Source organism: Brachionichthys hirsutus, chromosome 2 (genome assembly GCF_040956055.1).
Source record: "Brachionichthys hirsutus isolate HB-005 chromosome 2, CSIRO-AGI_Bhir_v1, whole genome shotgun sequence".
NCBI classification, from domain to species: domain Eukaryota; kingdom Metazoa; phylum Chordata; class Actinopteri; order Lophiiformes; family Brachionichthyidae; genus Brachionichthys; species Brachionichthys hirsutus.
Window position 1 is genome coordinate 5,691,688 of NC_090898.1, and position 13,769 is coordinate 5,705,456.

Consider the following 13,769-nt stretch of genomic DNA (forward strand, 5'->3'; position numbering starts at 1 on the left):
TGGGACCATTCAAATGTGGGAGCACAAAGGGTTAATGGGAGATTAATCTGAAAAACAAACCAATACAGCGCTTGGTTAACTGTTAAATGCCTCTGGAGTATTCTGTCTGCTTGCATCAAGGCAGTTGTGTCCCTACTTAATGTGGTATCCATAGGAACAGGTCTGGGTGACTGAAAGTTTGTCACCGTCTGGACTCTGGAGCATATGATAAAACATTGATTAACCACATCAACGCAACTAGGGCCTTGTAATGAGACTTTAATATTACACATCATAATGTTTCACAATGACAACTGAACCGTGGTCGTTGTGTCCGTTTTAAAACGATATACAGGTGACTTGAAGTCTCCAGTTGTAGTCGTTAGTTTATTTTGCATAAATAGGTGGCACCTTCATCTGCAGCAACTAAATGCATCTTCAGTTCCAGTTCCACCTGATTAAAATGACCGGTTGGACCACAGACGCTAAAGAGAACAAATTTCAGGCATTTCATATTCTAGTTACGTCTAGGTATATTTGTAAAGGCCGCCTGGACCCCAGCCGGAGATATTGATTAATCTAGTGTGTGACTAACTGGATACAACCAGCGCGTCACTCAGACATTTGTCTCTTTACGCAGCCGCTTCATACGCTGCACGTTATTCGCCATGGTGGTGGGGTTGGTGATCTCGGTGGCGCAGCTAGCAGGAAACCAGCCTCGCTCTCCATCTCGCATTCGCTCCCCAAAACACCAGGCTTCGAAGTGAACACAATTTAGGTTATCAGATATGCAACTTGAACATCAGTAGTCGTGCTGTTCATGCATACACACTGCCTCACCTTCTTCTTTCTGCAGGACGATAACGAGCTCTGCCTGTTGCAGCCCCAACTCGTCTGGTTCCTTTGGCATGTAGGCTTTGGTCGTTTCGTACTGAGGCATACCTGGAGAACATTCCCGCCATAAAACCGAAGCCTTTAACTGATTCACATGCTCTACATTGTTCGCCTGAATTAAAATGCTTTGTAGTTCTGTCTGAACTTCAACCAGCTACGCTCTTGAGTATTGCCAGTACATGGAATCACTTCCTTCAATGTGTCATGTAAAGATGCTTCGCATCATGAAATCAGATAAGTATTTAACAGTACCTCAAAAGCATGAGAATATACTATTTAAGATTTTAAAATACTGCTGACAGTGTGGCGTTGAGTCTGCATGCTCAACTTTGTCATTTAGAAATCACTGCAGACCGTGACCCGGTCTATCCATGACCCAGTCCTTCTCCTAAACCTGAAGAAAGCAATCCACTCAGAACCAGGGCCTCAGACTCGGAGGTGTGGATCCTCTTTCCAGCCACTCGAACTTTCCCATTGCCAGATGTCCGTCTGTCAGCGTCACCACTCTGTGACCGCCCAGGACCGGATAATTCACAAAAAGGCGAGCCTCAGTCCACCATACTGGACACCCTCTGTCCCCTCAGAAAATATACTTATAAAAATTATGACTAGATCTGGTGCCAAAGTGCAGCCCTGACGGAATCTAACTTTCACTGGCATCAAGTCTCGGTTACTGCCGACCGAATGGCCCTCAACAGGCGCAACCCCCAGAGCACTAGGTGTGCCAGGGTCATATGCCATCTCCATGACTACAAAGCACATGCAGACTGGTAATAGTGAAGATTTGATCCAGTGATGCACAATTGGGATGAAGAAAAAAAAGGTCTTCCTCCCGAACCCGAGATTGCCGGACACACTCTCAGAACTATAACATAAAACCTTCCCGATGGTTTCTGGTGCATCTGAAGTCAAATGCAAGTATATCCCACACACCGTGAAACATCATGAACCTAAAATCCAGATTCACATGAGTCAAGACAATGTTCAGGAATAGTTTTGAACTCTGGAGATGATAGAAGAACCTGTGGCACTTGGAAAACAGATATAATGAATCATCTCAACATTAAAAGGTAACAGAACATATTAGTTACCATTTTAAAATACTGGTACTACATATAACACCAACTCAAAGTGTATCTGAAAGAATGACTCCCTTGGTAAATAAAGCATGTTGACCTACCAGCTGCAGGAGCGGAGACTTCATCCTGCTTGTGTTCTGTAAGAGCAACGATCCACTTTGCCCGATCCACCCTTAGAACACAGACAAAGTAGCTCCCTTAAGTAGGACCCAAACATCGTGGAGTTTGTTGGAGCAGTTCTAAAATTATTTCTGGTCAAGGCTTCTTATACTAACAGACCATGGAACCCCCCCCCATTTCTCTCAAATAGTGCATTGATTGAATGCCATTGCTGAAACATCCAGACAGATTCATTGCATTATAATTACGGGTATATTAAAAAACAAGAGCTGATATAGAATAGAATAGTACTTTATTGTCACTACAGCGACACATTCTGTGTTTTAAATGAATGGCATAGTGACAATAAATGATTTCTTTCTCTGCACTCCCCTCAAGGAGTCCCACGGATCCACAGTTTGAAAAGCACTGACACAATGCAATGAGGCATTTTAGACTGTCATTAAGACCTTTGACTGTAGAGGGCGCTCAACCCCAAAACATCAAATCTGGTTTATACAGGTCATGAAAGTAAATTCAATATTAAGATAAGAAAATCCAGTTTCCTAGAGGCCACATAAAAATAAACATTAATATCCAAAGGTGAAAATGATGTGTTTATATATGGATGAATCAAAAATAAAAAGGAGTTAAGTTAATCTGCAATAAGGTCAAAGTGTCCTCCAGATGACATTGTGCTCAAATGTTATCAGGAAATAATTAACCCTTGTGCTTACGCCTATAATTCCACTTGATGATTCACAGTTCATGGCTACGAGGAGCAGCAGTACCTGGACTCAGCCACCAACGAGATCTGCTCCGCTCTCCCCTCGCTGTTCCTGCTCATCAACAGTCTGAAGTAAAGATAGTTGTTGGCGCTGCTCTTGTGGGGCGAAGTTGTCCGTCCTTCCACATCCTCCCCGACCTCCACCTTCGTATGCTCCAGAGTGGCGTAGTCCATCACAACAAAGCTCTCCTCACTGTACAAGCAAATCATTCTTACTCAGTCATTTGCAGGACAAATTATGTCCACCGGTCCCCAACGGGCACCAGTCTCCACAGAAATAAGGGAAAATGATAAACGACCACTTTGCACATTATAGCACAGCATGATCAGTGACAACTTGATTGTGTTTTTGTTTAAACACACACAAATGTAGGTCACATTAGACATGGTGACAGACTAGGTGGCAGTGTGGACTTTGAGACCCTGACAATGATCCAACTGTAACTCCCTTCTCTGAGCCGACATTGTTTGGTTTCTCCCTAATTCAAAACAGAAAGCGTCAGTCTGTCGAGCTGACATGCCGAATGCAAGTTTGAAGAATCTGAAGTATGCCTGCACCACATCCATACTCCGCCGTCTCTGTCCCTGGCAGCTCCACTCAGTATCCACAGCATTCAGCAGGAAAAGCTGGCTGCGGTTCTGAACATTGTCTTCTTGAACAGCCACCGGTTTATGCAGATACTCAGTTTTCATGATCCAGAAAAGTGATTTGAGCGGTGAAAGAAGGTTCGGATATGTTGAAATTCAGATATCCAGTTATATCCTGAGGCTAAATCCTTACCTCCCAGCTCTGGTTTCTTTGAGTTTCATTATCAGACTACATTCAACTTAGACAGACATGACAATAAATGCATCTTCAGTGATTATATTACATTTAATGATTGCCGACATACTCGAGGGTAGTTTTCCTGATATGTTCTTGTATTAGCCCGGAAATTTAATAAAATAGTATTCTAATGAGCGCTGCACATGAGACACACCGACCTCTTCTTTTTGGTGACGATCAGTACGTCATTGAAGAGAAACAGGTAGTAGCTCTTGTGGCTGAATGCCCTCCAGATGCTGAGCTCTTCGGTGCAAACGGCCAGCTCGCCTCTCTTCTTCAGCCACCGCGAGGACGACACCAGAGGAAATGGCTGAGAGGACGCCAGAGTTATCGGTCTATGCCAACAAACTGGGCTAAGGTCTTTTTTTTTAATTTTTATCTGTCACGGTTATGGATATGAATCACTTACCTTTATTTTACCAAAATCCATCTGTTTCTGGATTGTGTACATCTGCTCTGTCCTTTCCATCCGTCGAGCGCCATCATTGCAGCTGCTGACCAACTGTTGAAACAATGTTGGCATCAGTAGAACTACCACCCGGTGGTTGTTGTTGCTGTTGTTTGCCTTCTGAAACGCTCAAATTGCGTCTGTCCAGACTCATCATTGCAGCATTTCAGACTTTGAAAGAACTTAATGAAAAGGCATTAGTATATATTCTGGTGAAAAGGACCTCATGATTAAATTGACATAAACGATGCCGGTGATTAGCATCGAGTGAGAATCTTTGAGGCAACACAACCAATCATTTCCTCATAGGATGCCATTTACTTTTACTTCCATCTGAAACCAATGGAGTCACCACCTGTTGGCCATTATAAAAAACAATATGCAAGACTTGGCTCCATTTTTTTGGGTCCAGCATGCTCCAGTAAAGTTAAAAACACATCGATTTCTCCGCTTCCAGCCGCAAATGTTGTTCCACATTATCTCAGAATCTTACCTTGCTGATGCCGTGCAGCGCCCACACAGCAGCAAAGTGCTCGGCTGTCGTGTTTGGAGTTTTCTGGCAGATTGTCTGTGTAAAACAAAAAAAAGAACCCGGGATTATTTGAGATACGGATCACAAATTATGCTGGACCAGAGGCGGGGTACACCATCCCATCGTACAAAAATGTGTACAAAAACTAAATGTAAAATCAGGTCATGACCTATATGGAATTGCAATTCACAAATATAATGATGACCATAAGGGTTTTCTGCGAACTACGAAGCTTCAAAGAGCTCATCGGGGAATTTTATGGTATTTCTACAATGGTTTGAATGCATTTCTTATCATACTTTTATATTTATAGTTGTGATGCGTCATCCAATAACGTAAAAAATGAAACTTAAACTCAGGGTTACGCCTGAAAAATACTGCCGTGTATACACGATATTCATTTATCGCCAGTCTCCCAGCCACAGAGGCTGAAGAGCCGCTCATCTAACTGAGTGAGTTTTAAACTGACATCGAGCAGCAGTGGCAGTCTGGTAACTCGCTGCATGGGAAGGATGAGGAAGGAGATCATGGGCAGGCCTCCACAGTCACTGCTGCCTTCGATTTGCTTCAGGGTCTCTTTAAACACGGCGTTGCTGGTCCTGACAGAGGCAGGGGAAGAGGGAGGTTCAGTTCATCCCTATCCGTTACTGGACGAACCTACGACGGGTTATTGAGGCTCCTCACAGCAGCTTCTGCAGCGTCCTCTGCTGGAAGGTCTCATTGGAACAGTAGACAATGTAGGGCTCAAAGCGGTGGGAAGCGTGGTTCTGAACAATGTCGCTAATGTCCCGGATCACTGGGTTGTCATAGTGACGTCGTTCAAGGTCCTCGAAAAACCTGAAACGGCAGTGCGGGGGGGGGGGGGGGGGGGGGATGCGATGAAAGGAAAATGTGAACTAGAAACAAAACACTGTCTTTAAACATGTCTGTGCCTGACAATTGTCAAGTCACGTAAACATAGTATTAAAGTCTCCACAGAGCGCCATTTATCTTCAGTAATGTGTGAAGTCATGCCTGTAAACATATCATTGGAAGACATCATTTTTGAGCCTGTAACTTCTAAACCTAAGGTGACCTTTAGCATAATACCGGCAGTACACACAGTTTCAAACTCCGAATATAAGAAAATATCAAACCCATGCTGCAATATTATTTTACTATAACACGGTGACCTCAACAGCAAAAACTTTGTAAAGGCCTTCCTTTTTTTTTTTTTTTAACCGCAACAACATAAATAACTTGAAACTCCACACATTCCAAGTGATTGTTTTTCTTTTTCAAATTAGAAGATGATGCCTGAAAAACAGGCCAACCCAGGAACAGGTACAGCACGCGTACACCCACATACTGTCAACAGGACACCCGATGCAGCAGCTTCCCAGACAAACTTCTGCCCATCTAATTTCACTGATGGCATTTCACTCTGAAACTGAGAACAAGAGGCTAAAAAAAATAGAAGGCAAATTCTCCTTATTCAGCTGCATTCAAAATCAAAATGCAGCCAAGCAATACACAAAGCAACGCAGGCTGCTCTCAGGCACTCTAATCTTAAAAGCAGCAGAATACCACTCAGGGCAAACAGGCAGCAGAACCAGTTTGGCTGGCTTGTTGCGACATGTCCAATGAACCTACAGGACGCGACAGACTAACTCATGCTGCGGGCAAATATGCGATGTGAAACTTTAAAATCAAGCAATATGATCCTGGAATCCAAATCACAGAGGGAACACAACAGCAGCGGCTGTTTGTCAAATCTGCAGAAGCGCAGTCGGTTCTGTACAAACGGAACATTAAACTGCCTCACACACTGATTACATCACCAGATCCCTTGATGTGATATGGTGAACTTCCCTCACTACTGGTTTTCCAGCACTCTTGCCCCCCCCCCCCCCCCCCCACCACCACCACCAACTAAGAGTGTTTTGCCCACCGTTGGCTGACTTGGTGGATGACAGCGATGTTGGAGAAGAGGTGATGGTGTTCCGTCGCGGTCATCGTTTTCCTCAGAGCGTCATTATTCTTGAAATGACGCACCAGGATTCCCAGGCTGTGCAAATACGAATGTTCTGAGGTGATGATCTCAAAAATAGCCTGTCAAATGACAAAAGGAGTCTGAACCTGCAACATATACCCAAAGACAGAATCCCACCCAATCATAATCACATCGCCAACATTGTTCGTTTTTCACCAAGGTATTTGGACTACGTTTTTGGAGGACCCATATTCCCCTTTTTGCCTGCCCCTCTTCCCTCCTCTATGACAAACAGCTGAGCGTTAGAGCATAATGGTGAAGCTATGATTTCAGGTATCGCCTCCTCACCTACTGTAGGATCATATTTTTTTCCATTTATGATAGGAATTAGAAACACAGGGCAACATTTGCAGAAACTACTATTTTCTGTAAGTTACTGTAAGCATTTTGGAATGAAAAGGTCTCGTGTCTGATCAGGATCGCCTGTGACGGTTGGGAATAACAGACTTTGCACCTCCCTCCTTCCTGTAACGGTACGGTGGCTCAGACAGGACCAAAGGGCAATAACTGAGCAAAACAAACAACATCGCTTCCTTAAAAAACTCAGAGCAGCATTGATGTTTCAGACTATTGCTCACAAAAGTCACACAGGAATGGGAAATGACAGTTTGCCTGGTCGGATCTCCAGGATATTACAGAATGCCAAACGGAAGAACAGCGTTTGCAGTTGAACCATGCGAGTCCTGAACTTCAACAGAATGCTTTCAAACCACTGAGACGTTGCCATTCCCGTCGTCATGGATGTCTCGAGCACAATAAAAACACAGAAACAAAAGAAAAAACCTGCGATGATTCAAGGAACAAAAAACAAGCACCTGCGCCGCAGATGAATGAAGCGTGTTTACACCGGTAGGGTGTGGCCTCATTCAGGGATGGCAACACACCACTCCTTTGTTATTGACACGGCGTCTGGGGCTCAGTTGCAAGTGAAGACAAAGGGAAAGCCCACCCCCAGATAGTGCTTCAGTATGTGGACCAATCTGTAGTGCCTCTCTAGGAGTGGTTTTGTGCCGTCATGTTAGATTTGGTCACCATTACCATGTCGCTGCTAACTGTTTTATCAGCTCCCGCTCTGATGTTTGTACCTTCCAGTAATATTCTATCTGCTTAAGTTTCACCTTTTGGAGCCGACGGTAAAATGAGAGTTCTAGGACATGTAATTCATACCTGTGCATTATCTCTCCTGCACCTGCACACTCACCTCTTGTCTCTTTCTCTCTTGTGCTGAGATTAACGTCAGGATGCCTGTATCCTTCACCTTTGGAACAGATAAAGAAAAAACATTTGTTTCGCATCCTACTGCACATTTAAGATAATGCTTGCATTCAAGAAAACAAAAGCAACTTTAATGTCTCAAGATGGTTAGATTATACTGTGAATGCGCCAACAACTAGCAAACAAACATTTCATTGGAGCTTTCAATGTCAACATTTTAACACTGATTTATTTGGAAACCTTCACACAACAATTTCCTTGAAACGAATAAAATCACCAGGATTGAATCTAATTTCTCTGTAAATCAGGTCAAGAAAGAAATGCAAAAATTCACTTTATTGTTTTTTTGTATAAGGCTGTTGTGGTGTGTACATGTATGAGTGTGTGTGTGTGAGAGAGTGTGTATTGAGCTGCTTCTTCTTTTTTTTAAATTCAGGGTTGTCGCAGTGAAATTTCATTGTACAATGACAAAGTCTATTCTATTCTAAATAAAGCACGTATTACTGAAGAGACAGGGAGTCGAATGGGGAACATTTAGTTTTAAAATGCTTCTGAAAGGAAGTTTAGACAAAAGCTGTGCGATATTTCTCATGATACACACGTCTCAACGTGCATCTTCTACGTGTGTTCAGTCCGACAGCATGGAGCCAACTATTCCAGCATATCTTTAGTGCAGGGCACATCATGCTGAGCGTAATCACCGCCACTCTGTGGAAGTGGCTTTGTTTGTGCTTTAGCCAAGTACCAAAGAAATATTTGACAATTTATAACAATTCTGTACACACACAATGGAGCTCGAAGACTCTCATGGAATAGTAGAGGAGGGACTCATTCCGGAATTATCCCAGTGTTGGAACTCCAACAAAAGCAGAAACCCTGCTGTAGCCATGCAGGATCTAAGATCAACGATAACCCTATCCTCCGATTAATACAATATCTATTTATGAGAAACATTTATACATGTAATCAAGAAATGATCAAAACCAAGATGAAATGCTGATCCCTATAACCAACTTGTCTTGGGCTTCTTTATTCAAAAACCACAGGCTCTTTATTTTTAACTTCAACTAGTCATAATAATCAAGACTGATTATTATGATCATCTACTAATTCTAATACAGACTTCTGAAGTGACAAAGTTTATACAGCAGCAAAAACATGGAACACCGTGACCTTTGTATACTCTAAGTATTGTTTGAAGTAAATAGATCTCTACCTGTGGCAGCTGGCTCCATGTGAGCTGTACAGGCCGGTAACTCTTCACCACAATGCTCTGGTCTTCCTCTGGAGGCAACTCGACCACCACAAAGTCATCCAGCATCTCATCCTGCTGGGTGGATTGCAGTCCCCGCTCACGGATCTCTTGGTAGAGGCGTGGAGTGGCTAAGGATTGCATGAACAGCAACAATCACCGCTTGAATCTCAATCCAAAATATCTGTCGACAGCCATTTGGCAACTACTGAAGCAAGGAACACAATGCTAGGATGCACAGTTCCAAAAACGTTTAATGTTGAGATCAAGTTAATAGCAGGCACACATGTGCCACAGTTCAAACGGGGATGTCCTTACCATCCTTGAAGGACCCACGCTTGTTCTGGTTCCTCTTTCTGCCCAAGGTTCTCTAGAGGGAAGACAGCAACACAATCTGAGTAAAACACTGCAGATTCCATGTTTATCGCCGGGGGCTGCCACTAGTTCTAAATAAAGCATCTTTCACAGCACTCAAGTAAAATAGGTACGAGGACTCCCTCAACATGGGTGTCGGTTCTCGTTTAGTCATAAGTCATCATCCTTATAAATAAAGGAGAACACTATTAGCCATACTGGCAGTGACCTACTGTAAGAACAAAAGTATATTCTTATCCACGATACGATGAAGGACTTTGACCGCAAACCCCTCTGCCAGTGTACCTTTCGTCCAGGGCTGCGGGCCGGGCCAGGACTGGGTGCTCTATCTTCCCTGACGGGCTTCAGCGTGGCTGCAGACCCTTGCCCTGCCGCCATTGCTTCAATGTCCAGACTGGTCACGGCCGCTCTGTAGGACTTGTTACGGCGGTTCCTTCTCAAAGCAAGGCCATCCCCGTCGCTGTCGTAATCCTCCCAGGACACATCGGGCCCCTGGGTGGAGTGCCGGCTACGGGTCCCGCTTGTGCAGTTCTCCAGTCCCACAGGGAAGGTCACCACGGTTGTGTGATGGCGGATCTTAGACCGGCTAGCTGCAGCTAAGTTCTTGGGTATAAGTTGCTGGGTGCCGGTCTTCTGTGCTGCAGGACTCTGGGTGCTCAGAACCGCCTCCCGAGGTACCGCTAACCTGTCTACGACATCTTCCTGGGGTGACTCTTGTTGGGGTGCGGGGGTACTTTGTGCCTCATAGCACTCATCACCTGGCTCAGATATATGAAGTTCTGTAGAGAAGTGTCTCTCCAGGATTGGAGGGGCCTGGTTGCCCACGCAGCCGTCTGACTGGCCGTGAGACATGATGTCTTCTCTGCTGCTTTCAGACTGGCCTGTTGAGCTGCTCACACCTACAACATTGGAGGAGTCTGAACAGGAGGCAAAAATAAAATAAAATAGAACCATTAGTAGAATCCCAATGTGTTCCGTTGTTCATGTTTAAATTCACATAATGGATCCGGTGCCAGAACTCAAAGACATTCATCTGTGCCGCCCCAAAAGCATAAGAAAAGTCAGCACCATAGTGCTTAAATCCTGGAGCAGAGCCTGAGAAGTTTTTCCCACAGTGTTCTGTGGAACTCAACTGGAACGTTTTTAGCCTTTCCGTGGCATGTCTAGACGAGGACGAGTGAAGAGTACGCTAACACCTGATATTCACTGAAATATGTTGTGGGTCTGCTTTGCTCCCCTGACCACTGGAAGCCTGCAGTGCACAGAGGGTAAGACGGATTCCATAAAGTATTAGGAAATCCCAGAGGGAAACATTTTTAGACATTCCAAAAAAAAGACAGACCTTGCTTATGCACCCTGACTTCATTTCCGATGAAGTCTGGGAGCGCTGCCTGTCGCCTGCCTTTCGATTCCAGAAAATCTCTGGTGGGATTTGAAGAAGGCAGCTGCAGCATGTAAACCCAGGAATAGTTCAGATCTGGAGGCCTTCGCCCATGAGCAATGGGTCTACGCTTCCTCAGGAATGTTGACAGAAGATCACCGAGGGGTTAAATCATCCGTAGACTTTGGTAGTTAGCAATGTTCCCTCTAATTTTTCATGCGTCTGAGCAAACACACAAACTCCCCGAGCAGTCCATTGGACAACTTTGAGCAACATCATAATAATACAATTTATGTCAAACGCACTTTACATTTGAAAGCAAATATCAAAGTACACAATAAAAATTAATAACATAAAAACAAGCGATAAAAATCAACAAATAAAACAGATAAAATGAACACGCAAAGGATGTGTGTACTGTGGTCCCGAGAATCCTGGAACTCCGATCACAATGGCGTCTACTAGATGCGTAAAAACATCTGAATCTCATCATTAGCCGGAGCAGCCAGTCACCGGTCACTCACGGACTCAGCGGAAAATAGCACGGAATGAATGTTTACGTGTTTATGTTATTTTCAATTTAGGTAGGATTTTATTTTGTGCGCAACGTAGATTTTCGCTGCGCGAAGACCGTATCAGCTGTGCGTAATTACGCACGAGCGCACCTTAGAGGGAACGTTGGTAGTTGGTACGAAATATGTTCTATATTTGGGAAGAAACGAGTAATACCGGCTACATGAAGTCATATAAACTCGGTGTGGTTATTGCAAACAGCTGATCCATTATTCTTTGTCCACCTTTGTTTACCTGCATGTTCAAACCCAGCCTGTCAACAGGAAACAAGAGTGCGGGGGTCACATCTGGATGACTCTCAAACCTCCAGTGGGACTCAAAATGTCTCACCATCGAAAAAAAGAAAGCTCACTCGTGATCTAATCCCACAGTCCCCCCCCCCCCCCTTATGTCATCATTTAGTCCTCATACTCAGGATTTAACGCATGACTCGCTCCCACGGAGACCTGCCGCAGCAAATCCAGAAACGAGCCAGGAGAATAAAGCTATTCCTTGTTCTTCTGTTCTACTCAGCCCTGCGCCTGGAATAAATACCATGTCAAGTGCAGACACGCAATCAACGTTATTATGCAGGGTTACCTCTAAGGAATAGATTATAATGCCATTCAGCCATTACTTAAAGCTTGAACAGTAGTTTTTAAAAACTCTTAAAACACAAACAGCGGCGGAGACAACAACCTGCTTGTTTTTGTCGCTGCCTGAAACACGGATTAGGGTGGGGGCGAAAATGTCCGCCTCGCATTCCCGTAGTTCACAGCAGCGGAGCGACGCGAACTTCAGCAAATGCCGACGGCGCGTGCAGCGAAACATCTGGATGCGTTGTGCGCGGTTACCGTGAAAAACCGCAGCCCTCTTTAAACGGAACCAGGACGGAGGGCCGCTGTCCGGCGGAGAGACGCAGCTGTGCGTGTCCCGGTCCACTCCACTCCACGGGTTTCTTCACTTCCTCTGTTCGCCCCATTAAGCCGCGCTGGTGACGTCACCACAGGTGAGCTTCAATCAGTCTGGAAGAGGTAATTCAGACCCGGCAGGTAAACTGCTTTCAGATATGGGGATACTTTCATTTCAAAATTATAAATAAATAATAAAAAAAACACCAGATCAAACATTATCTGGCAATCAATGGAATACTTTACATTCCGGCTTGGTCATTGTTAAATACTTGAAAGGTCAAGTAGAGTTTAAACAAAAAAATCACATTGCTCCAATATTACAAATAAATGAACGTGTTTAAATGTTCTTAATATTCTATGGACTTTATATTTATACAGCTGTTTCATTCTTGTTGTTTATGGACGTACCTGTGTAGCCACAAGCAGCCCCCGAGCGCCCCCAGGTGATCCAATATATATACTACAATCTCCTTATTTCTTTGACGCCGTCTGGTAAAAACAACAGTGCCGTAGTCGAACAGTAGCTCTCCTTTACAAAGGAAGCAATTTCCTCCAAGTCTGTCTCTTTTTCTTCAGAACAGACACAATATCTTGCTCAGTTCTCTCAAGCTCTGAAAATAATAAGAGGTTGATTCAAATATTTCTTTTATTTGTGAAATCTATATGAAATCGCTGCTTGACAAGATGGCCCATCATGCTACTCAAACTGTATTGATCTTGCTTTATGGAACCAAATAAAGTGAAAATAAGACAAAGCAGGATAAACCTGACTATGGAACAGGCCTTATGTCTCGTTGTTCCGACAACATAAAGAGTCAGAATATAGTTTAGAGAGTAAAGATTTATTGTCTTTATTTGAATAGTCTGAAAATACATGAATACATGAACAACCAATAGCCAACATTCTATTCAAGCAAGGCTGAAACATGTATTATATAATGCAATTTGTAGACAATGAAATGACAAAATTCTGAGGGTCAGTATATACAGAGTTATATATATATATATATATAGAAAATTAAATGGCAATGATGTTTACATCATAGTCAATGTCAACATCATATGGCATCCGATGACAGTGAATTAGAAGGATTCCAAATAGCTCCTCAACCAGGATCATGAGCCAAATTGTTGAACACATACTCCACACGTGTGAATGAGCTGATAAGATGGCAGGAATTTGTAATAAAAATATCTGTGTATTAATAAACCTGGCATTTATATAATTTCTGTTATGCAATAATTACATAGAGAATACATAGGATGGATCATACGGTATATTCTATGAATCCTTTTCACCTTTTTATGAAGCATGTATTTGTTAAATATATGTTAAAACATTTTTTGTATAAATTATATGCGAAAGAGATTTAGTCAATTTCTGAATCTCTTTACACAAGTGGT

General features: G+C 43.4%; 1 protein-coding gene across 1 annotated transcript; it reads right to left on the minus strand.

Annotated features, from left to right (window-relative positions):
- Window positions 1–63: 63 nt before the first annotated feature.
- On the minus strand, window positions 64–12,380 carry arhgef16 (Rho guanine nucleotide exchange factor (GEF) 16). The gene is made up of 15 exons (XM_068753951.1): window positions 12,306–12,380; window positions 9,804–10,435; window positions 9,462–9,513; window positions 9,108–9,274; window positions 7,878–7,934; window positions 6,575–6,735; window positions 5,329–5,481; window positions 5,114–5,243; window positions 4,606–4,680; window positions 4,074–4,166; window positions 3,823–3,974; window positions 2,843–3,031; window positions 2,054–2,124; window positions 820–921; window positions 64–735 (listed from the first exon to the last, which is right to left on the minus strand). Exons 2-15 carry the CDS (start codon window positions 10,368–10,370, stop codon window positions 596–598), a joined length of 2,109 nt encoding a protein of 702 aa, XP_068610052.1. The 5' UTR covers window positions 10,371–10,435; window positions 12,306–12,380; the 3' UTR covers window positions 64–595.
- Between the last annotated feature and the right edge of the window lie 1,389 nt (window positions 12,381–13,769).